Source organism: Mustela nivalis, assembly GCF_964662115.1.
Source record: "Mustela nivalis genome assembly, chromosome: 3".
NCBI lineage: Eukaryota > Metazoa > Chordata > Mammalia > Carnivora > Mustelidae > Mustela > Mustela nivalis.
The window spans coordinates 35,717,173-35,743,959 of record NC_139022.1 but is presented as its reverse complement, the minus strand read 5'-3'; the positions used below and the strand labels follow the sequence as shown (position 1 = coordinate 35,743,959).

Below are 26,787 nucleotides of genomic sequence, written 5' to 3'. Positions count from 1 at the left end.
ATTTTTTTTTAAAGCTGCTTATTATAAAAGTCAGAGTTGCTCATTAAAAGATCTGATTTTTCCGTTCCTGCTTTATGTGTTACTGGTGACCTGTATTTTAATGCTACAAATTCTTTTCATATTAATCCCACAAGTGCTTTAACAGTCAATGTTCTTTCATCCTTACCCACTAATTTACATCTTTCTTTGTTCTCCCTTCTTTAACTCATCACTTCTTATATCTCACATTTCCTTCTGTGTAATGTACCTTCTTTTAGAATTTCCTTTAGTAAAGGCTTGCTGGTAGCAAATTCTCCCATTATTTTTCTCTGACAATTGTTGTAATGTACTTTTTTTGACTTGAGAATTACAGTTGGACAGTTATTTTCTTTCAAAACTAGGTCTTCTAATTTCTGTGGTTGCTGTTGAGAAATCATTTCCCAATTTTATCACTGCTCTTGCGAAGGTAATGTTTCTTTTATTTCTGCATCCAGAAATAAAACTGGCATATCAAAAATGGTATTTTGGGGTGCCTGGGTGGCTCAGTGGGTTAAGCCTCTGCCTTCGGCTCAGGTCATGGTCCCAGGGTCCTGGGATCGAGCTCCACATCGGGCTCTCTGCTCAGCGGGGAGCCTGCTTCCCCCTCTCTGCCTGCCTTTCTGCCTACTTGTGATCTCTGTCTGTTAAATAAATTTAAAAAAAAAATTTTTTTTAAATGGTATTTTAAGAGCTCTTTCTCTGCTCTTCAATTGTACTATCATGAGTCTAAATGTCGATTTATTTTTATTTATTCTGCTTATGATTCTTGTATCTGTATATTAGTATCTTTCTTTAATTCTGGCAAATTCCCAGCTATTAGATACCCAGATATTATAAATAAGCCTTGTTCTTTCTCTCTTCTTCTGAAACTAAGAATAAATGTTTATTAGGCCTTTCTTGCTGTATCTTTCCTGACCTGTAAACCATCTTCCATATTTTCAATCTTGCTTGTCTTTTTTTTTTAATTTTTAAAAGATTTTATTTATTTATTTGACAGACAGAGAGATCACAAGTAGGCAGAGAAGCAGGCAGAGGGAGCGGAGGGGAAGCAGGCTCTCCAATGAGCAGAGAGCCTGATGCGGGTCTCAAACCCAGGACCCTGATATCATGACCTGAGCCGAAGGCAGAGGCTTAACCCACTGAGCCACCCAGGTGCCCCTTGCTTGTCTTTTTATGCTCCATTATGGACAACAGGTTCTATCTTTCCTTCTATTCAGATATGTGTAACCTATATTTTTACATATATTCATAAACTGGAATTTTCCATTTTGACATTTTTTTGTCTTTGAGAAATCTTACTGAGTTGTTTTTCAAATCATCTGTAATGGTTTTTGTTTAATATTTTACTCATTGTAAATTTTGATCAGAATTGACTTTCTAACAACTTGTGCAGTCAAGGGGGATAGGGTCTGGTGTGTCTGGGGCCAAGCTTTTGGCTGGTGCTGGCATGTCTGAGACATGAGCATGTCTGGAATTAAGCTTTCCAAAGGCCCAACTAGGAGTCTGGTTAAAGAAAGGATGAACTGAGCAAATAAATAAATGCATCAGGAATAATGAGAACAAAAAGAGTGAGAATAATCAGAATAATCATTTACTGTCAAAGTAGCAAGTTGCAAATATAGAAAAGGAGAAGGCTAGAATACATTCTGTAGTGTTGCACTACATTCCAAGGTACTATGCAGAACTCAATGATTTTTGAAACATATACAAGATATAGAAAGAGATTAGGGGGTGCGTGCGTGCGCACACACACACACACACCCCTACATCTATTTCCCAGCTTGGCTCAGAGAACCAGGAATACTACTACTCTGGTAGCAATGAGTAAATATGGTAATGAGATTGTCATTTCTAAACATCATTGTCCACTAGAAAGAACCAGGGTTCCTTAAACAAATAGCTGACTCAGGGCGCCTGGGTGGCTTAGTGGATTAAAGCCTCTGCCTTCGGCTCAGGTCATGATCCCAGGGTTCTGGGATCGAGCCCTGCATCGGGCTCTCTGCTCAGCAGGGAGCTTGCTTCTTCCTCTCTCTCTCTGCCTGCTTCTCTGCCTACTTGTGATCTCTGTCTGTCAAATTAAAAAAAAAAAAGAAAGAAAAAGAAAAGAAATACCTGACTCAGGGCTGGAAAGGAAACATGGAAGATGTTCTGTCCATAGAAAACGCCTAGGAAAAAATGACCAGCCTCATAACTATGAGCACCTCCATACTATGGTTTCCATATACCATTTCCAACTAAAAGGAATCAGGGCTCCTAGAAGGAACAGCTGATAACATGCCTAGAGTAGGAAATGAAGACAGGGGTTCTGCAACATCTAGTTGTACCAGAACAGGAAAAGCTATCAGGTCCATGGAGGTGAGGGAATGGCAGAAGGACTCAGAAGACAATGTGTAGGGGCTCTCCCTTGAATAAACACAGGAAAATGTGAGCATCCAAAAGAGTAATATCTTCAGTGGACTAAAATAAATCAAGTATGTTAAAATTCCTATGTCACAGGGAACTCAAACAAGACAAAATCAAAAAGAACAATAATCATTTTGGGTGGGTATTAGGGAACTGATTGATCTGTTAGGAAAACTGACAGTAAAGAGAAATAATCTAGAATTGATCCTGTCTTTCCTATGTAAACTGTATCTTTTAAATCCATCATTTCTGTCTTAAAATAGATCGCTTCATTCAATTCATACATAGGGCCCTGAATAATAACAGATATAACTGAAATTGGTACTTTCACTTTACCATGAGGTTGATCAAATTTTATTTATATATCCACCATCTTTTAAGTCAGATGTTTTACTGTTTATAATTTTATTAATGACTATGATCTCTTTCCTTGCTCTCTTAATCAAAGAAATATGACTTTACTGCTACTTATGAAACCTTGTTATGTGAGTGAGAAACCCTTCAGGTCAGATTTTCTCAGTGTATGTGCACGATCTTCAGTCTCCACATCCAAACCCATTTTACACAGGGAGACTGTCCCACTACTTCAGGGTGACTTTTGGATTAATCAAGTCCTAAAACAGGCTGAGGGTTGTTGGCAAAATTCTGCAGCAGACCCTAAGGAAAAATGAGCTGAGCCAGTAATGATTCCTGACTGTTGTAAGATCCCGAGCTGCTTAAGAGTTGAAAATAATCCTACTTTTCTAGAAGGGCTTAAAATAAGACTAGAGTTGTTCTGGACAGAGCATGTAGGCATAGGAAAGGTCTATTTGACTGGTCTCTGACTCCTGCTATCCTAAAGCTTTTTGTCTCATTGCACTGAAAAAAAAAAAAAAAAAAAAAAAAAAACAAGTACTTAGCCCACAAAGAAGAGATATGGTTAGTTTTTGCAGGTTTTAAAACAGACACTATTGTGTGAAAGGAACAGACTATACGTACTACATACTATAATGGTCCCATTTCTCTTGAAGACTTGTTTCTGCACATACTTGTACAAAAAAATCTAGAAAAACACATACTCTAAAATGTTAACACTAGTGTTATTTAAACAATTAGACTGCAGTGGTTCTAACACCCCAACACCCTAAGTAAGCAAACCAAAACATATGCCTATAAAGGACTCAAGGGTAGAAGTCAAAACCTAAAGACAACCAATCATAGTCAATTCAGCTCTCCCAAATAATACAACTGCTTGAGTTATAATCAATCAGATAATCCCTTTCTTTGCTTCTGCCTCTTTTCTATAAAAGCCTCTCCCCGGCTCCTGTTGGGAAGGATTCCTAACTGTCCATGGTTTTGTGTTGCCCAGTATGAATCAATTTTTGTTCAAATAAACTTAGAAATTTTTAATATGCCTCAGTTTTTCCACTAACATTAGGCAATCTTACAATTGAGATTACTTTCATTTATTTTCCACTTATGTGCATTTTTTTATTTTTCTAAAATGAAGTTTTCTAAAAGGAAGTTTTAAAAACACTGTGTCATGTATGAAAGCTGTAGATGAGTGGAGCTTAATTTCTCTACTGAGGAAATCTTTTATTCTCTAGGAAAAATGTGAAAACTTCACTCTTACTACAACATTTACCAGTGATTCCTCAATCTTCTTAAGAAATTGCTTGACTGCATAAGCTAATGATCTCTAAAGATCATTTCATTTCTCTTAAAGATTTTATTTATTTGAGAGAGAGAGAGAGAGCAAGTACAAGCTGGGGAGACAGAGGGGCAGAGGGAGAGGCAGGCTCCCTGCAAGGGACTTGATCCCAGGACCCCGAGATCGTGACCTGACCCGAAGGCAGATGCTTAACTGACTGAGCCACCCGGGTACCCTGAACAGTCGTTTTATTTTTTTATTCATTTTGTTTTATCTTTAAGATTTTATTTATTTGAGAGAGAGTGCAAGCAATCACAAGCAGGAGAAGAGGCAGAGGGAGAACGGGAAGGGAGAAGCAGGCTCCCCATTGAGCAGGGAGCTGGACGTGGGGCTCCATCCCAGGACCTAGAGATCATGACGTGGGCGGAAGACAGATGCTTAACTGACTGAGCCACCCAGGTGCCCATGAACAGTCATTCTAAAAAGACCTTTTTAAAGTATTTTAATCCTGTACCAAAACCTAACTTTGAATACTGCAAACCCTAATGCCTAAAAATAACAGTGTGAAAAAGTGTAAGACACAATAATGTGAGAAAAGCAGTAGAAAACTCAAAATCGATTCTTAAAAATATCAAATTTAAGTTCTCTGTCCAAAATGAGTTGACACAAAATCAAATCATTTAGTAAATGAGAACTATGATCGAGAGGATTGGCTAATAATAAAGACATTGTTTTGATGGTTCACAAATAATAAAATGCATTCCTTCCTTGCACTGCATCTTGACCATGTTAGTAGTTACATCAACTCTATGCATCTGCCAAGACTTAGTTATAACGGTATGCTCACAACTGCTGAATTCTAACATGTGTAAATTATACTTATGTATATTTACATATATAATTAACATGTGTAAATTAAAGCTGATTTTTAAAAATCAGATTTTCTGCTAAAATTTTCAGCATATTATTTGACTACTTTATTCAATGGCTTAATCATTCCAAAACAATCCATTACATTACATAAACTTAATACAGAAAAAAATCTGCATATGTGGACGCTCTTCTTCCAAAATTCCTTTTCACCAGTACCCAGTAATACTGGCTAGAAAGTTCAGTCACCCTTCCCTCCTCTCACCTCCAGCTTTCAGCAGACCACCACATCCTGTCAAGTCACTTTTTTTCATCACTACTATAATGCTTTAGTTCACTTCTTTCTGGACTACTGCAAAAGACTTCTAATTGATACCCTTGTCTTTAATCTCCTACCTACCAATCCAATCTTCATAATGTAGGGAAAAAAAACTATCTGGCAAAAAACAAAAACAAACAAACAAACAAACACCCCACCGATGTTCAACAAAGCAACAATAAATGCCAATAAACACTTGATTTAAAATATTAAAGTGCTTCAGAACAAAGCCCCAAATTCATGGTGCTGGGTGCCTGGGTGACTTGGTTGGTTGAGGGTCTGACTCTTGTTTTCAGTTCAGGTCATGATCTCAGGGTCTTGAGATCGAGCCCCGCGTCAGGCTCCACACTCAGTGTGGAGTCTGCTTGTCCCTCTCCCTCCCCAAGACAGTGTGCATGTGTTCACTGCTCGCTCACACATGTGTTCTCTTTCCCCCTCTAAAATAAATAAATAAAATCTAAACAAAACAAAACAAAACCTGTCCCACTAAAGGCACTTTAAAACTAAGCCACCAGATCAATACCAATTCCCCCTCCAAAACCTGTATTTTCTTTCACTGCCTCTAGAGTCATCCTCCATTTCCGACAGTGAAATACCTACAATCCTTACAAAATCCAACCTCAATGTAATTTCCTCCATTCACACTCTCCCAGGCAAAGGCAGGTAGGTCAGCTCTGTTCCCATGAACACTGAACACACTGCTCCTTATTAATGCCACTGTTTCATCCTCGAGATGTGGCTCTTCTGGGCAGGGTCTGAATCTTCACCAGGCACAGTGCCTGGCTCATAGCAAAAATAATTTATGACTTATACTAAATAAATAAAGGGATAAAAATAGCATTATTTGCTAAATCCATTTTTACCTTGAGAAATATAAATTACCATTTTTTTCTCAGATAAAAAGGTTTGAAGATTTGACAATATAGAAAGTACCTTGTCTACATGGAAAATTAAATCCAGTTCACAGACATTTTCAAAACACTTGTCTAATGTTTCCACAAATACCTGAAGAAAAAGAAAAGAAAAAAAAAGGTTAAATGCTCTTGAGAACTGTATAAATTCATTCAAACCTATCATCTAGAAAGGAAACAATTCTTAACTGTGAACTAACACTTTTCTAATCTATTATCATATTTCTGTTTTTTTAATTTTTTCACAATATTTTGATATTATGAAAACCATTCTTTTTTTTCCCATTTCTGTTTTAAATCAGATATTGTATTAAGTATAACAGGAGTAATTATTCTTCATGATAATTACATTTCAGTACATTAACACACAAAACAAAATAAACTTTGCTGAAAGTAACTAAGAACTAGAAATTCTTAGCACCATTACTTTAAAAAACACTGAAAAATACTCAAACAGGCTCCTTATCTTCATGTGAGGAGGAAAAAAAAGCTTATTGGAAATATTTATCAGTATAGATGCATGCAGTCCACGTATCTACCACATCTAATGCTTTTAATTAGCAATTCAGCATAAAAGATCACTCAAAATTATTTATGGAAAGAGCAAAGACTTTGGAATCAGCCTTATCTGGGTTCAAACTCTGGCTTCAATACCATGCAGGGCCTTATGTGGGAAAGGGTTAACTCAGCAGGCACAGGATGCTCAAAACCTACACCTTCCCCCCAGATGGCCTGTTCATAGATGAGCCCTGGGCTCGCTCCTGAGAACCAAGCTCCTGGGAATTGAGCTTGGAACCCTTGCAAAGTTCTGTCTGATAAGAGTGTTTGGCATGCCTGAGTCCTTGGGCGGCACCAAATACTAGTCTGAGCAGAGAGTTTATGCTAACAGTGTGATTTAGGATGAACATCTCCTTTTCTCTGAGATTCTAAAGCTGAAGTAAGCAAGCAAGGTCAGTCACAATGGTGACATATACCACTGCCTATATGACTGACCACCAACAAAAATCCTGGGGACACAGGCTGGGGGAGGGTCCCTGATTGTGAGCACACTGTACACCTTACCACATGTCACTTCTGGGGGAATTAAACACATCTTGTATGACTCCACTGGGCAGGGACACCTTGAAGCCTGCCTTTGGTTTTCTCCAGACAACCCCTCATGGGCTTTTGATTATCTTACCGTTTATTTTCACTGTAATAAACCCAAACTATGAGCACAGCAACTTCTGAGCCCTGTGAATCCTAATGGCTCAGTGAGATTGTCTTGAAGACCCCTGACATAAGCTTTCAAAACTTAATCTCTTAAATTCTACCTTGCATAGGTTGTCACTATCTCTTCTATGCCCACCGCCCTTCTCAAATTTAACTGTCACAGACAGAATGACCACACAATTTATCAGACAAACTGGGGCATGAAGAGTAAAAGGGAGCAGCTAAGATCGTGTAATTATTATAATAGTATGCAATGGTATCATAATTTCGTAACAGCCTGGAACAAAAGATGCAAAGCAGGGCTTTTCCTAGCAAACTGAAGTGTACGCTTACTCTATTCACAAGTGACCCCAAAGGACCAAGAGTAAAATGGAAACAGCAGGCTTCTTGCTAAACTGGTCCTACCTCAGGCCAATTTATACAGAGCCCCCCAGACCAAGGTTCCTTCCACCAGTGCAGAAGTGTAAGATGGGTGAAACAACATCAACACTATATAGCCATAATCAGTATTGCCTTAGACCAGGGGTTGGCAAGTTTCCTCTGCAAAGGGTCAGATAGTAAATATGTTAGTTTAGAGGGCAACAAAAAGCAGATAGATACATAATAAACAAGGTGCAAATCTCTGCTCCAATAAAACTTAACAAAAAGGTGTAGCAGGCTGGATTTGACCTGCTGTCATCTGCTGCTCCCTGGCTTAGAGCAAAGTCACTAGGAGAAATAAAAGGTCTGTAAGTAACCAAAAATATACAGTTTTACTCAGTGATTTCATTCAAGAGAAGGCAATTCTTCAGATGACCAACTGTGGAGCACACACAAGTCAGCCTCAAGGGAGTTTCTAGTTTAGTTCAATTCTGAGGTAGGTGGAAAGTAAATAACAGCTATTCAAATTCCCAACTTTATCTATTTCTCCTTAAGGCCTTGATGACGTGTGCACACTGGAATGATTCCACTCAGTCTACTTGAAACTAATTCAGATCATTTCCTTCTTGTTAAAACAGACTCTTGTTATAAGCACTGAATGGGATAATGCTGTTTGAGCACAGAGTTGAACAAGCTTAACAAATGTTAACTTCTGAGGGAAAGTAGGAATGTGAGAAGAAGAAAAAACCTTTCGCACTGAAAACGAACAAAATACTTGTTTAAGTTGGACATGGTCTGATTTCCAATTTGTAACATCACAGTTAAATAACATATGGGAAGGGGTGCCTGGGTGGCTCAGTGGGTTAAGCCGCTGCCTTCGGCTCAGGTCATGATCTCAGGGTCCTGGGATGAGTCCCGCATCGGGCTCTCTGCTCAGCAGGGAGCCTGCTTCCCTCTCTCTCTCTCTGCCTGCCTCTCTGCCTGCCTCTCCGTCTACTGTGATCTCTCTCTGTCAAATAAATAAATAAAATCTTAAAAAAAAAAAAAACATATGGGAAGAAAAGCCATTTAAGTTCTGCCGCCCCTTCAGAAAATTTTTACTGAAGTATAACCTACATACAGAGAAGTACACAAATCACAACAAAGTATAATCTGATGAATTCACAAAGTAAGTACATCTGTGTAACCAACACCCAAATCAAGTGTCAGAATAGCACCAGCACACAAGAAGCCCCTCGTACTCCACCAGCCACCATCACCATCACAGGTAACCACTACCCTGCTCTCCAACACTATAAGCATGTTCTACCTATTTCTGAACTATATTAAATGAATTCACACAGAATATAATCTTTTGTGAGTTGCATCTTTTAGTCATCATTATTTTTGTGAGATTCATTTATTACAAAATATGAAAGCTGATTCATTCTCATTTACAGTATGCAATTGTTATGAATATACCACAATGTATTTACCTGTCGAGTTTGGGTTGTTTCCAGCACAAGGTCATTAGCACTGCTAAGCATACTTGCATCCATGTCTATTACTGAATGTATGCACACATACCTACCCAAAGCATGCAGAGAACTGTGGGGTGACAGAGGAGCAAATATTCAGCTTCAGCAGATAGCACCAAACAGATATTCTTTTCTTTTTTTTTAAAGATTTATTTATTTACCTTAGAGAGAGAGCAAGCAAGTTGGGAGAGGGGCAGAGGAAGAGAGGCCTCAAGCAGACTCCCCACTGAGCAGGGAGCTGGAGGACAGAGGGCTCGATCCCAGGATCCTACGACCCTGAGATCACGAGCTGAGCCAAAACCAAGAGTCAGACACCCAACCAACTGAGCCACCCAGGTGCCCTACCAACAGATTTTCAAAGTAATTATAAAACTTCATACTCCAGGGATGCTTGGGTGGCTCAGTCGGTTAAGCCGCTGCCTTCAGCTCAGGTCCAGATCCCAGAGTCCTGGGATTGAGTCCTGCATCCGGCTCCTTGCTCAGCAGGGAGCCTGCTTCTCTCTTAGCCTCTGCCTACGACTCTGCCAGCTTGCACGCATGCACTCGCTCACGCGTTCTCTCCCTCTCTGACAAATAAATAATTAATTAAAAAAAAAAAAGACTCCATACTCCAAACAGCAGTATATGAGAATTCCAAAAATTATGCATCTTTGTTAGCACTTTATGTTGTCAATCTTTTCATTTTAACCATTCTTATGTGTGTGTGGTAGTATGTCATTATAATATCAATTTGATTGTCCCTGATGGCTAATAAAACTGAGCACTGTTTCAAGTTTATCAGCTATTTGGATAGCTTTCTTCAGGATGTCCATTCAAGACTTCTGTTCATTTCTGTCCCTTCCTTCTTGTATCTAGAACTTCTTTACATACTCTAGACATCTACATGTATTACACCTATCTTCTCCTGTTTTGTGGCATACCTTTTTATTCTCCTAGCAATATTTAATGTTCAATTTAAGAAATCTTTGCCTACAGCAATGCTAAGAAGATATTCTCCCAGAAAAAAACAAAAGCTTTGTTTTATTTCTCATGTTTGAACTGAATCTAGTAGAAATATGGCGTGAGTTGGTCTTCTTTAATTTAAAATCATGATTAGGGGTGCTTGGCTGGCTCAGTTGGTACGGCATGTGACTCTTAACCTCAGGGTCATGAGTTCAAGCCCCACGTGGGCATGGAGCCTATTTAAAATAAAAAAAATAAATAAATAATTAGACTTACTCATCAGAATAAAGTTTCTAGTATGCCTGTACTTTTCCACGGTTACTTTGATTATCCATGTATGATAGTTACACATTCTTTTTAACCATCAGAAGATGACTATCTTGGTGAAAATGCTGTCTAAATAATTTCCCGTCATTTATGAATAGTTATAAAAGATCAGTGGAATCCAGTGAATCAATGTGCACATGATGCTGGGCAAAGTGAAAAAGAAATTCCCTCCGTAGCTTTAAGCATACCACTGGTGAACCATGGAGTGGCAAAAAAAAAAAAAAAAAAAAAAAAGGGCTGCCAAAGAGAAAGTATGGTCTAGTAGTGAGGAAACCAGAAAGACCTAGCTTCGAATTCCTACTCTGCTGCTACCTAGCTACATGAGCTTGAGCATCATTAACACCTCTAGATCTCAGAACTATAAAATAGTGATAAAAATACCTACCTTTCTGGATTATCTTAGAGATTTAGTTAAATAATTTAGGGGCGCCTGAGTGGCATCAGTTAAGCATCTGCCTTCAGCTCAGGTCATGATCTCAGGGTTCTGGGATAGGGGCCAGGGATAAAGTCCTGGGATTGAACCGCAAGTTGAGTCCCTCAGCTCATTTGTGTGTGCACCTACATGCTTCTCTCTCTCAAAATTCAAAAAAAAAAAAAAAAATTAGTTAAAGTGCCCAAAACACATCTAATAAAAGGGAACCAGTACTGTTCATTTGGCTGTTCAAAAACATGCAAGTATTGGGCACCTGAGTGGCTCAGTTGGTTAAGCATCTGCCTTTGGCTCAGGTCATGATCCCAGAGTCCTGGGATCAAGCCCTGTGTTGGGATCCCTGCTCAGTGGGAAGCCTGCTTCTCCCTTTCCCTCTCCCACTCCCCCTGCCTGTGTTCCCTCTCTCGCTGTGTCTCCCTCTGTCAAATAAATAAATATTTTTTTTAAATGCAAGGATTACAAAATTAAAATAGAAATAGAAAATTCTAATTCTTCTGATAAACACTGATAAACACTGAAAAGCAAGGTAACCTGCCGAAGTTGCCGGGCCCTCATGATGTGCTCATTAATACAGAAAGGGGGGCACCTGGGTGGCTCAGTTGGTTAAGTGTCCAACTCCTGGTTTCAGCTCAGGGCATGATCTCATGGGTCCTGGGATGAAGCCATGTAGGGCTTCATGCTCAGTACACAGTTTGATTCAAAGATTCTCTCCCTCTGCCCCTCACCTACTAACACACATGGGCATACCCTCTCTTTAAAATAAAGAAATCTTCAAATAGAAATTAAATTCTAAAACGAATATATTAATCTAAATCTACATATAGGGGCACCTGGGTGGCTCAGTGGGTTAAAGCCTCTGCCTTTGGCTCAGGTCATGATCTCAGGGTCCTGGGATAGAGCCCTAAATCGGGCTCTCTGCTCAGCGGGGAGCCTGCTTCCCCCTTTCTCTCTGCTTCCCTCTCTGCCTACTTGTGATCTCTGTCTGTCAAATAAATAAATAAAACCTTTAAAAAAATAATAAATCTACATATATATCTATATACCTATAGATATATAGATATAGATATATATGAATTCAAATGTTGCCTATATTTAAACCAGAACAATATCACCTTTGGAAAATGTAAATACTTAAAAAAGGGGGGGAGTCCTGCAGCAAAATGTCATAATTACATGTTCTTAATTAAGGAAAAGAATTCCTAAGATTTTTTTTTAAAGGAATTCTTAAGATTTAAAACATTCAAATGCTAAGTTTGGTCTAAAAAAAAAACCTCTCTGCAAAAAAAGTTCCCCTGGGGGCCTGGCTAGCTCAGTGACAGAGCAACTCCTGATCTCAGGGTTGTTAGTTCAAGTCCCATGTTTGGTGTAGAGTTTCCTTAAAAAATAAAAAATAAATCTTTAAAAAAAAAGTTCCTACTAGTTTTCTTTCGATTTAGCAAAAATTCTTAATGTAATTAGAAATCCAGAGCCTTGTAGATAGATAAACATACTGATATGCATATGGACAAGGCCACGACAAAACAAACTAAAGAAATTAAGAAAACCAAATTAAAGGACCTATGGGGTTCTAGCAAAAACAAAAGTTAATAATGAAGTTGCTGTTACATTATATTTCACAAAAAGAAAAATAAAAAGAGCAAAGCACTAAAGGTGAGTGACATGGTAAATAGTACTCTCTTATGTTTCAGTTTAAAAATGATAGAAAGTTCAGGGGCACCTGGGTAGCTCAGGTGTTAGGTGTCTGACTCTTGATTTCACTCAAGGAAGGATCTCAGGGTCCTGAGATCCAACCCCACCTTGGGCTCCAAGCTCAGCAGGGAATCTGCTTGAGATTCTCTCTCTCTGCCCCCACTCCCTGCTCATGAGCACATATACACTCTCTCTAAAATAAATATATCTTTGAAAATTTAAAGTCAATTTCAATATAACAGTTATCTACTAAGGAGCAACTGATTAACCTCTGGACTTCAGAAATTCAAGGGTTAATGGGAAAAATAAATTTACTAAGAAAATCATATTTTAAGTTTTCCTTTATTTCAATAATTAACTAGTTTTCCAAAAAGAAATAAAAATGAGCTATCTTCCCCCCTACCCAAAAAAAAGCCACAACCGCATATAAACAATCTCCCTTCTGGGGTTGCCTGGGTGGCTCAGAGGGTTAAGCCTTTGCCTTCAGCGCAGGTTATGATCTCAGGGTCCTGGGATCGAGCCCCACATCGGGCTCTCTGCTCAGTGAGAGCCTGCTTCCTTCCTCCTCTCTCTCTCTGTCTGCCTCTCTGCCTACTTGTGATCTCTGTCTGTCAAATAAATAAATAAAATCTTTAAAAAAAAAAATCTCCTTTCCCAGTGCCTTTCTAACAACAAAACTTTCTTCTGTTGCCTTTAATTACAGATCTGTGCATCTGGGCCACAAAGGTAACAGGAATCTGTCATGAAACAGCTTAGTATTTAATAGTGCTTAATACTTAAGGGCACAGGCTTTAGTAAGCATGTCTCTATTAAAATTCCAGCTTAGCCTCTATGAAATCTAGGGCACGTTGTTTCACTCTAAGCCTCAGTTTCTTCATTTGGGCATAATAATAATAGTATCTTTGGCATAGAGTTGTTTACTGATTAAATTAATACACATAAAGGCCTTAAAACAATGTTTCCTCCTAATATGTTGGCTTGCATTATTATATATACCTATGGAGAAATAAAAATATGCACTAGGTAAAAGAGATGCCACAAAATATCCTTAAACAGTATCATTTATATGGCAGACCCCCCCCCTTTAGAGTTTCTAGGTAAAAATATAATTTTTTTTCTGGGTTTGGGGATTTCTATTAAATTTTAAGAGGAGATCTGTAACATTAAATGAAATACATATAAGTTAAATTGATTTTTTAAAAGATTTTATTTATTTATTTACTTGTTAGAGAGAAAGAGAGCACAAGCAGGGGAAGTTGTAGGTAGAAAGAAAAGCAGGCTCCCCACCAAGCAAGGAGCCTGATACGGGACTTGATCCCAGGACTCTGGGATCATGACCTGAGCCGAAGGCAGATGCTTAACTGAGCCACCCAGGAATCCCTTCAATTGACATATTTTAAGACAGAAAAAATTATAAGCCCAAAAATAGAAGGCATAAATTTAAAAATGTTAGTAGTACACCAAGAGATCTTTTTAAAAAAAAATTGTTTTTAGTCAGCAGCAAGATGTCCTAGAGAGATGCTGGTTTAGCTCATGCCAAGACTCAAAAAATACCACTAAAAATGTACTAGAAGAGCTAGGGAAGGCAGACTAAACTTAAAATCAGATCAGCTACCTTTGAAGATGATCAGAGTATGACTGGGTTCCAGACCAAATTTCTACAAAACCTGACCTGGAAACTAATAACTCAATGGTAACAGTCTTGGGAAAAACAAACAGGTATGTTACACACATTAAACTTTCAACTGCAGCATGAAGAAACTAAGAGTTGATGAAAGGACAATCTGTCTTCTATTACATGTCAAAATGATTCAGAAAGAGCTCACATCAATAATTATTTTTATGTGATTTCTTTCTTTTTTTTTTTTTAAAGATTAATGATGGGGGCGGCTGGGTGGCTCAGTGGGTTAAGCTTCTGCCTTCAGCTCAGGTCATGATCTCAGGGTTCTGGGATCGAGCCCCACATCGGGCTCTCTGCTCATCAGAGAGCCTGCTTCCCCTCGCCCTCTGCCTGCCTCTCTGCCTACTTGTAATCTCTGTCTGTCAAATAAATAAAATCTTAAAATAAATAAATAGTTAATGATACCAGAATCTATTGAGTATATATTATTATGGCACTGCTATTGTTCCAAGTGCTTTAAATATATATTATGTTATTTTATTTATTTATTTTTAAAAATATTTTTATTTATTTATTTGACAGAGATCACAAGGAGCGGAGAAGCAGACAGAGGAAGAGGAGGAAGCAGGCTCCCTGCCGAGCAGAGAGCCCGATGCAGGGCTCGATCCCAGGACCCTGGGATCGTAACCCGAGCCAAAGGCAGAGGCTTTAACCCACTGAGCCACCCAGGTGCCCCATTAAATATATTATTTTATTTAATCCTTCATGATAATCTCACAAGACAGGTACTTTTATTATCAACCACTTGCAGAAGGGTGATGAAAGGCAAAAAGTCAACTAACTACTAAAACAGTGAGGTAGGACAAAGTCTCTCTGCAGAACCCAAATTCTTATTCACTAGGCATACTGCCTCCAACAAAAGAATAGTACTTGATTTTTAATGTAGTAAGAAGTAGGTATTTAGAAACTTGGGAAAATACAGAATAATATAAAGCAAAAATTTTAACTTTCCATACTTCTACCACCCACATGAAAATCGTAATTGTGCAAAGCAGAAACTACTTGTACTATAGGAAATTTAATTACTTTGGAGACAATCCACTAAACGGACTTAGTATTTTTTATATGCTGAATTTAGAAGTCTAAGGAAGAACCAGGAGTTTGAATGTACAAGGCTGCTACATCAAATATGAATTTTGAAAATGAAAGTAGCCTCCAAATTATTTTTGTGCACAAAAGCTACATGTGAGATTTTTAAAAACTTGTATTGACACAAATTGTTAAAAATTATATTTCAAGTATCTTCTTCAATGTATATGGTACAATTAATATTTTGAGCACTGTTAAAACAAAAGAAAATTAAGTGCAAATCGTACAAAGATTTTCCTTACATAATTTCAGCCAATCAATACAGAGAGTGTAATGGAAAAATCACCATTTGGCAAACACCACAATAGTCATTCCTTCAGGCAAGAATCTTCGAGAGATGCTAAAATTAATGACCAAAGCTATGACTAGAAAAAAACACACTTACATGGCCTCAAAATTATTCCCCATGAGATACTTTAAAGTAAAAACAGACCATGGAAGTTTAGAGTACAGAAACCTGGTAGGCACTGTCTTACACAAAGGATCAGAATAAACATCACAAGTAACAAGACAAAATGAGATCCCTGATATGATGCCCTGTGAAGGTCATAAAAGCACTTCTGTGGTACACCCAAACAGAGAAAAGTTCTACAAAATAACCTGCTAGTACTCTTCAAAGTATCACAATTTGAAGGACATGGAAAGCATGAAAGACAAAGATGAACTATTAGAGAGTAAAGGAGACTCAGGAGACATGAAAACTAAATGCAATATGTAATCAGAATTAAACCCTAAACAAGAAAAATGACATCAATGGACCACTGGCAAATTTTGAGTAAGATCTGTAGATTAGATAATAATATTCTATCAATGCTGATTTCCTGATTTTAATCACGTGTACTGTGGCTACATAAGTTAAATTTAGGGAATGTGGGAGAAGGCATGAAATGCAAGAATCCTTTGTATTGTATTTGCTGCTCTTTTTTAAGTCTGAAATAATTTCCATATAAGTTTTAAACAATTTTAAGGAAAAAGAAAACCTGAAAAAACAAGCTAAAAGGCCCCTCTCCTCCTTTATACCCAATTCCTCCCTAAAAACTTATCATTCCATTATGGGAAATAAGGAATTCACCTTAAATCAAAGAAAAACACCAACATAAGTTGAGTTTTTCCTCTCAAACCTGCTTTAGAAGAAGAAACAATAGAGGCACGTGGGTGGCTCAGGTGCATCTGTTTCTTGGTTTCAGCTCAGGTCATGATCTCAGGGTTGTGGGATGGGGATCCCCATTGGGCTCCACACTCAGCATGGAGTCTGCTTAAGATTTTCTCTCTCCCTCCGCCCATTCCCCCCAATTCTCACAAGCATGTGCACTGCATGCTCTAAAAATAAATAAATAAAATCTTTTTTAAAAGGGGGGGGGGATAAATTTTAAGTTACTTCCCCCTCCAAAATTCTGACTTTAAGTACTTGAGTTCCAAAATACTTCCTTCATTTCACCTCTCTGAATTAAATACTATGTCTACTATATTCTAGGCCCTATGCTAACTATATACATTAGCTCTAATTCTTAAGACAATGTTGATAGAGTAGCTATGTGTATTGGTACCTACAGACAAGAGAATTGGGAATGGATATGAGTAAGTAATGTGCTCAGAGTAACTATCAGATGACAGAGCCAGTATTCAAACCCATGCCATCTGACTCCAAACACAAACTTGGCTCTGTGATGCCTCCCAAGAGGGCAGCTGAGATGTGAACAAACATGTAAATTAGAATAGGCTCATCGAATTCAATACCAGGATTTATCAAGAAGTAGAAATGTAATCAAGAGAAAAGTGAATACTACATTTTCACTTACTGGAAAAAAGACTTCTCAACAAAAATAAAACAGGAAAAGAGTTTCAGGAATGATGAATCACTCTTAAGTGTCTGACTCAAATTGTTTGTAGAAATATTTTTTGGTTTCCCACATATATATAAGAAGTGAATCTTTTTTTTTTTTTAAGTGAATCTTACTAAAAAAAGAAAGTTTTAATACTCTGGTAACAGTATGGTATAGCAGGTAAAATCTTCCTAAAATGATGCTGAGCATTCACTCTGGAGTGCCTGGAAAATAAGCCAACTGGGCCAGGGCACCTTCTTTCTCCAGCAAGAGGAACTGCACCAGAACTCACCCTCCCCTGGGACTAAGGGTTTATTCCCCATGGTTCCCAAGTGCCAGTCTGTTGGTCTTCCCAGATAATTCTTAAAAATAACATCAATGAGGGACGCCAGGGTAGCTCAGTTGGGTAAGTGGCTGCCTTTGGCTCAGGTCATGATCCCAGCATCCTGGGATCAAGTCCCACATCTGGCTCCTTGCTCATCAGGGAGCCTGCTTCTCCCTCTGCCTCTGCCTGCCACTCTGTCTGCCTGTGCTCACTCTCTCTGACAAATAAATATATAAAATCTTAAAAAAAAAAAATCAATAAGGGTGCCTGGGTGGCTCAGTGGATTAAGCCTCTGCCTTCGGCTCAGGTCATGATCTCAGGGTCCTGGGATCGAGTCATGAATCAGGATCTCTGCTTGGAGGGTAACCTGCTTCCTCCTCTCTCTGTCTCTGGCTGCCTCTCTGCCCACTTCTGATCTCTCTCTGTCAAATAAATAAAATCTTAAAAAAAAATAACATCAATGAAACTAGAAGCTGGTTCTTTGAAAGAATTAATAAGATAAGATAAACCACTGGCCAAACTAATCCAAAAGAAAAGAGAAAGGACCCAAATCAATAAAATTATGAGTGAAAGGGGAGAGATCACGACCAACACCAAGGAAATAGAAACAATCATCAGAAATTATGATCAACAGATATATGCCAATAAGTTAAGCAACCTAGATGAAACGGATACATTCCTAGAAACCTATATACTTCCAAGACTGAAACAGGAAGAAATTGACAACTTGAATAGACCAATATCTAGTAATGAGATTGAAGCAGTGATCAAAAGCCTCCCTCCCCCCCGCAAAAAAACAAGAGCCCTGATGGATTTCCTGGGCAATTCTACCAAACATTCAAAGAAGAAATAATTCCTATTCTCCTGAAGCTGTTTCAAAAAATAGAAACAGAAGGAAAACTTCCAGACTCTATGAATCCAGCACTAATCCTGATCCCCAAACCAGGCAAAGACCACATTAAAAAGAATTTCAGACCAGTATCCCTGATGAATATGGATGCCAAGATTCTCAACAAGTTCCTAGCTAATAGGATCCAACGGTACATTAAAAGTATTATCCAGAGCGCCTGGGTGGCTCAGTGGGTTAAATCCTCTGGCTCAGGTCATGATCCCAGGGACCTGGAATTGAGTCCTGCATCAGGCTCTCTGCTCAGCAGGGAGGCTGCGTCCCTTCCTCTCTCTAGGACTGCCTCTCTGCCTACTTGTGATCACTGTCTGTCAAATAAATAAATAAAACCTTAAAAAAAAGTATTATCCACCACGATCAGGTGAGATTTATCCTTGGGATGCAAGAGTGGTTCAACATATACAAATCAACTTGACAGAACAAATCAGTAAGAGAAGAGAGAAGAACCACACAATCCTCTCAAATGATGCAGAAAAAGCATTTGACAAAACATAGATAGCATTCATTCCTGATTAAAACTCTTCAAAGTATAGGGATAGAGGGAACATTCCTCAACTTCATAAAATCTATGAAAAGCCCACAGCAAATATCATTCTCAATGGGGAAAACTGACAGCCTTCCCTTTGAGATTGGAAACACAACAAGGATGTCCACTCTCACCACTACTGTTCAACATAGTACCAGAATTCCAAGCAACAACACTCAGACAACAAAAAGAAATAAAAGATATTCAAACTGGCAAAGAAGAAGTCAAACTCTCTCCCTTTGCAGATGACATGATACTTTATATGGAAAACCCAAAAGACTCCACCCCCAAACTACTAGAACTCATACAGCAATCCAGTAATGTGGCAGGATACAAAGTCAATGCACAGAAATCAGTTGCTTTCTTATACACTAACAATGAAAATAGTGAAAGGTAAATTAGAGAATCAATTCCATTTACTATAGCACCAAGAACCGTAAGATACCTTGGAATAAACCTAACCAAAGAGGTAAAGGATCTGTACTCAAGAAACTACAGAACATTCATGAAAGAAATTGAAAAAGACACAAAAAAATGGAAAAGCATTCCATGCTCATGGATCAGAAAAATAAACATTGTTAAAATGTCTATACTGCCCAGAGCAATCTATACTTTCAATGCCATCCTGATAAAAATTCCCCTGGCATTTTTCAAAGAGCTGGAATGCTTAAACAACCCTAAAATTTGTATGGAACCAGAAAAGACTCCAAATTGCTGAGGAAATGTTGAAAAAGAAAAACAAAGCTGGGGGCATCACGTTGCCTGATTTCCAGCTTTACTACAAAGCTGTGATCACCAAGATAGCATGGTACTGGCACAAAAAAGACCCACAGACCAGTGGAACAGAGTAGAGAGCCCAGATATGGACCTGCGACTCAATGGTCAAATAATCTTCGACAAAACAGGAAAAAATATCCAGTGGAAAAAAGGACAGTCTCTTCAATAAATGGTCCTGGAAAAATTGAACAGCTATGTGTAGAAGAGTGAAACTCAACCATTCTCTTACACCATACACAAAGATAAACTCCAAATGGATAAAAGACCTCAACGTGTGGCAGGAATCCATCAAAATCCTAGAGGAGAACATAGGCAGTAACCTCTTCAACATCGGCCACAGCAACTTCAATACATGTCTCCCGAAGGCAAAGGAAACAAAAGCAAAAATGAACTTTTGGGACTTAAGATAAAAAGCTTCTGCAGAGCAAAGGAAACAGTCAACAAAACAAAGAGGCAACCCTTTGTTTGGGAGGGAATGGGAGAAGATATTCGCAAATGACACTACAGACAAAGGGCTGATATCCAAGACCTATAAAGAACTCCTCAAACTCAACAACCCAGGGCGCCTGGGTGGCTCAGTGGGTTAAGCCGCTGCCTTCGGCTCAGGTCATGATCTCAGGGTCCTGGGATCGAGTCCCGCATCGGGCTCTCTGCTCAGCGGGGAGCCTGCTTCTTCCTCTCTCTCTCTGCCTGACTCTCTGCCTACTTGTAATCTCTCTCTGTCAAATAAATAAATAAAAAATCTTTAAAAAAAAAAAAAACCTCAACAACCCAAAAAACCAGATAATCACAACAAAAAATGGGCAGAAGACATGAACAGACACTTCTTCAAAGAAGACATAAAAATGGCTAACATGCACAAGAAAAAAAATGTTCATCATCATCAACCATCAGGGAAATTCAAATCAAAACCACATATACCAGTTAGAATGGCCAAAATTAACAACAAAAGAAAGAACAAGTGTTGGAGAGGATGTGGAGAAAAGGCAACCCTCTTACACTGTTGGTGGGAATGCAAGTTGGTGCAGCCACTTTGTAAAACAGTGGAGATTCCTTAAGAAATTAAAAATAGAGCTTCCCTATGACCCTGCAATTGCACTACTGGGTATTTACCCCAAAGATACAGATGTAGTGAAAAGAAGGGCCATATGTACCCCAATGTTCATAGCAGCAATGGCCACAGTCGCCAAACTGTGGAAGGAGCCAAGGTGTCCTTCAATGGATGAATGGATAAAGATGTGATCCATATATACAATGGAATATTATGCCTCCATCAAAAAGGATGACTACCCAACTTCTGTATCAACCTGGACAGGAATGGAGGAGATTATGCTGACTGAAATAAGCCAAGCAGAGAAAGTCAATTATCATATGGTTTCACTTACTTGTGGAGCATAAGGAATAACACGGAGGACACTGGGAGATAGGAAGAAGTGAGTTGGGGGAAATTGGAGGGGGAGACAAACCACGAGAGACTGTGAACTCTGAGAAACAAACTGAGGGTTTTGGAAGGGCGGGGGTGGGGGGTTGGGTGAGCATGGTGGTGGGTACTAAGGAGGGCACGGATTGCATAGAGCACTGGGTGTGGTGCACAATGAATCTTGGAACACTGAAAAAATAAAATAAAATTATAAATAAATAAATAAATAAAACCTATATAGCCCAGTTTAAGCAGTGTACTACTTAACAAGGCACTTTCAAGCCTACCCTTATAACAAAAGAGAACAATGACATATGGTGGAAGGCAGTGAGGCCTTCACCAGCACACCATTCCCTGTCCAGTAGCACCCACCCAGCATCATTTCCTATGCAATAAACGGAATCACAAGATCTTTTGTCAGTTAAGAATTCTTGGCTTACAAGGTCCTCCTCCAATCAGGTCAGCTTCTTAGCAGATAACTCTATCACCATATAAAATTCATCCCAAGCTATTACACAACACAGAGGATAAAAAGATTAACAAATTCTCATAAAAATGAAAAAAAAAAGATAAAAGGACTTCTTTATCCTATTCAATTTGCATACTAATGAAATAATACTTTATATGCCTTCCTTATAAATATATTATTTAGTGATAATGTTAACTAAAAACCACTGACTGACAACTACATGTCAGTCATTTAGCCATGAGCTCTATGTACAGTATTGTTTTTAATGCTTGCACCTACTCTATGAACTGGTATTATTACCGACACTCCCATTTTACAAGTGAGGAAAATGAGAGAAAAAGACATAAAATAACTTGCCCAAAGTTACACAGCCAGTACGAAGCAGAGGCTGAATGGCTTTAACCACGACTAGCTTGCTTGATTCACTGATCTTTCGAACAACCCCATGAGGTTTTATAGGCAGCATATTAAAATAGGCATACTTTATTCAGGTGAAAAAAAAAAGGTCTATTGAGATTAAATGAGATGCTCAATATCATACTAAATTGGCATTCACAACCATTAAGTAAAATAATTTCATAAAAACCAGTCTAAGGCTCAGGACTGTGGTAACAACAGATGCTATACATGGAGCTCTAGTTTAACTCCATATGGTAAGGCCATGGTCAAACATCTTTTTAAACCTAAAGAGAAGTTCAGTTGTTAGTTCTCCATTTTGTTCCTGACCACAACTGAACAAGACTCATGCTGATGTAATTGTTACATGTGGTACAGAAAACTGTAACAGAATTTGGAATTATCTAGTGAACTTCTAAGCCTCTCTTTATTATTAGCTTGGCATAATAAATTAATTGAGGACAATATGACTCCTTATAAATAACTCAAACAACCAACGTTAATATTTAATGAACTTCTCATTCTCACTCTGTAAATATTTTAACACTTCCAATGAAGACATGCTACAACGGAAAGACTAAAAAAAGCCAGCCTCCAGCTCTGAAATGCACCTTACATGGTTGTTGATACCACACTAAAATAGTACATATCAGAAACAAAAAAGATCACCTTTTTTCCAACTTATTTACAAAGAACTAAAAAAAGAAACAAAAGAAAACAGAAGCTGATTACTCACTTTGGTGACAGAGGGGTATAAATTTCACATGGAATTTGCTAATGACGCCTTCTCTCAGACTTCACACAAGAGATAAAGTCAGATCTGGGACAACATATGCATACCTTAGAAACACAAAACCTTTGCATATAAACACATAAAATCATGTTTCCAATGATCATTTGAACGGCACCATTTCAACATTTAAAAAAAAGCAAAACTTCACATATGTTTATCATTTATATATTGATGTTTAAGTTTTCTTGATCCATTCTTGGAAGAAATGCAAGACCAAGAGGTTTTGATCTAAACTCTCTTGCTTTATAATTTTCTATTTCTACTTTTTATATTATACTTGTCTTCCGCAAAGCTAAAAAGATGGACAAAGCAAGAAAATCAATTCTAAATTAGCTCTGATTAGCTATTTCATGAAACCAAAGCAGAAACAGTGAGCTAGTCCCTTCCCTCTTTCTTCATTTGACCAATATTTTTAGAGTGACTGACTCACACATGCTCAGCACTCCCTTGTAATGATTTAATGATCCATGGTGATCACAGGGAAAGGGAGCAACTACAGAACTTCCAACCTGTTTGTGGTAGTGATAGAATTAGTCCCTGTAAGGTAAATTACATAACTTGTTTTAAAGACATCATCTATCAACATATGATAACTCAACTGCATCCTGTTATAAAAATAGTTCTGGCCTACATCAGTAATGGAAGATGACACAATTCTCCCGAAACCCTCTTTTCTGTGTCTTACCTAATATCAAGACTAATGATCAACATTTGAACAGCAACGGCTAAAATATTTTACAAAACACAAGACCTATTTTCCACTTTCCACAAACACATGATAAAATTTACTTCAGATACAATGTAGGATATTTGTTCTCTAACAACTACCCACACAATTCTCTTCTGAGATATAACAATCATGCTATTGCAACAATTAAGATGACCCACAGCATCAAAAAATAATAAAAGACAATGGCTTAAATCCCAGGATACAAGCATAAGATACAGCCAATTAGTCTCTAGGAAAATCCACATTTGTTTCAGTCTTTCTTCAATGAAATCTTTCTCTTCAATACAGATAGGGCATTTTAAACAGATTGTTTTTCTTTTTTTCCTCCTGTAACATTAGCAGCTAGCTCAGAAAAATTCAGTGTTTTGGAATGTAGTGTGAATGCCCACCACTCCCTTCAGCTGTGGATAACTGAGAGAGAAACTGAAAGCAGTTTCATATTAAAAATCATTTTCTAAAAAACACATAGCTTCTATGAAATAATACTGCAGTGAATTAACTACTACTTTATGGGATAAACCAAGAAGTGTGTTAATGAACAAAGATAAATGGATACTATATAGGGTTCTGATAAACCCTATCACTAATCCATACTTAAAGGTTTGCTTTTCTTTTTTCATTAGAAAAGCCTTTGGGAAAACGAAGCACAACTTAGCAGTGGTTCTCAAGGAGGCCCCAGGAAGAGAGTATCTATCCAAGGGATCGTGAGGCATATTCATCTCAAACTTGAAATTTCTTTGATGTCTGCCTTTACAGGTTTAAACAGTATAAAAATTTCTCTTCTACCATATTATACACACATTTATCTTTTTACATATACACACACATACACATACATATATATTTATCTTAATGGTATTATTTTCTCACCACCAATTAAACAATGGAAAACAGTAAGAATGTCTGCTATGATTACTTTGTGGTTTTTTTTTTTTTAATTTTTAAAAATTTATTCATGGGGTTCGTGTATGTAGATAGCTAGTCATGTGACTCTCTTTTAGGAATGTTTTAATAATTAAGGACTCAGAAGTACTTGAATAAAGATCCAGCTTTTTGTAAAGAATTTCTCCCTTTTTTATTTTTTTTTCCATTTGTTCTTTAAATTTAAATTCATCAATTAATGAAAACTGTTACTACTAGTTTCAGAGGTAGAGGTCAGTGATTCATTGGTCTTATATAACACCCATTGCTCATTACATCACGTGCCCTCCTTAATGGGTATCACCCAGTGACCCTATCCCCCCACCTTCCTCCCCTCCAGCAACTCTGTTTCCTATGATTAAGAGTCTCTTATGGTTTGTCTCCCTCTCTGGTTTTGTCTTGTTTTATTTTTCCCTTCTTTTTCCTATGATACTCTGTTTTGTTTCTTAAATTCCACATGTCAGTGAGATCATATGATAATTGTCCTTCTCTGACTGACTTATTTCACTTAGCCTAATACCTTCTAGTTCCATCCACATCGTTGCAAATGGCCAGATTTCATTTTTGATGGCTGAGTAAAATTCATGTGTGTCTGTGGGTGTGTGTGTGTATACTATATCTTCTTTATGTAGTTATACTCTGTGGTTTCAGGTAGCTCAGATACCTACCTCTTTCTCAAAACCTAGGTTAAGAATTATAGATTGAGAGTATTCTGGCATATTAATAGTTCCATTTATCACTTGTCATCTTTTTTCATTGTCTTTTTTTTTTTTTTTTCCCCATTTCTAGCCACTTTTACTATTTCTATGCTTTGGTACTCAGAATTACTACCAAAGTTTTGTGCTTTGGTTAATTCCTCATTTACTCCATCACACTAACTACATCACAAGGCATGCCCCCTTCTTGCTGATTTCAAAACCATGAAACTTGTTTGGCACAAAAAATTTCCTTTTTATGTGCAGCTTTCTCCAATCTGCTACAATGTGCCTATACCATATGCCTGTTTTTGCCCTGTCTGGGGTCAAGAAAGAGAAAAAAAACAAGCACACAGCATTCCCTCGTGATAATCTTAACCCAATACAATCACTTGTAGCAGTTACATTTGCTTATTGTGTCAGAATTAAATGTGTTAATTTCTTTTTTTTTTTAAAGATTTTATTTATTTATTTGACAGAGAGAACTCACAAGTAGATGGAGAGACAGGCAGAGAGAGAGAGAGAGAGGGAAGCAGGCTCCCTGCCGAGCAGAGAGCCCGATCCCAGGACCCTGAGATCATGACCTGAGCCGAAGGCAGCAGCTTAACCCACTGAGCCACCCAGGTGCCCCAAATGTGTTAATTTCTTATGGAAATACCACAAACAGAAAGCACAGAAATCTCAACTGTATACAGAGCTTCCAGATTTTCACCAATGTAACTAGTGCTCAGATAAAAACACAAAACAAAATATTACTAGCATGTAGCAACTGTATTTTATTTTTCTAACTGACTCTCCTGCTTCTACTCAGTCTTTGGGTTTTGTTGTCAGTTGTTTACATAGAACGCTAAATATCAGGCACTAAATACATTCATTCAACAACTGTATGTTGAGGACCTACTACGTGCCAGTTGCCATTCTATGTCCTGGGGATAAACCAGTGAACAAAATAAAAAAAAACCTGGCCCTCACTGAGCTTACATTCTTGTTAAGGGAAAATGACAATGAACAAGACAAATTAAATCAAATATATAGTATGTTAGATGGTGATATGTACTCAGGAAAAGTACTAAAGTACTAAAAAGCAAGAGAGGAGTTAGAAAATGTGAGAGAGGGAAAATTTTTAGAAAGGACCAAAGAAAACCATATTGAAAGGTGACATCTGGGTCAAAACCTGAAAGAACGGTGGAGCTAGAGAACGATGGGAATAGCAAATCGAAGAACGATCTAGATAACAAAGACCAACAAATACAATACATTCTTCTCTGAGGGAGAAGAATATCTGGTGTATTTGAGAAACAGCAGGGGACTCAGAGCTTTGTGGGGCCTCATGGGTCATGTGTAAGGAAGCTGGCTTTTCCTTTGAGTGAGAGCAGAAGCCACTGATGAATTCAGAAAGTGAGCTATGACCTATTTCATCACTATCACTGGCTTTTTTACTAGGCAGAGATGAGAGGGGAAAAAGGTAGTGGAAGGAGGGAGAACAGTCAGGAAACTGCTATAATAATAGTCCAGGGGAAAGCTGGTGGTGGCTTGGACTAACATTCTTACGGCCATGCAGAGAGTAGTATGAGGTCAGATCCTCTGTCTCCTCTAGGCTGCTGAAG

General features: G+C 38.1%; 1 protein-coding gene across 5 annotated transcripts in view; it reads right to left on the bottom strand.

Moving 5' to 3' along the window:
• Positions 1–26,787, bottom strand: part of AP3S1 (adaptor related protein complex 3 subunit sigma 1) — a 78,173-nt gene that overhangs the window by 20,488 nt on the left and 30,898 nt on the right. For 3 of the 5 annotated variants that reach the window (XM_082725066.1, XM_082725068.1, XM_082725069.1), the window contains exon 4: positions 6,174–6,245. The exons of the other annotated variants lie outside the window; for them this stretch is intronic. In XM_082725066.1, coding sequence (XP_082581192.1) covers positions 6,174–6,245 — 72 coding nt within the window. The remainder of the gene's footprint in view (positions 1–6,173; positions 6,246–26,787) is intronic. 5 annotated transcript variants of the gene reach the window in all.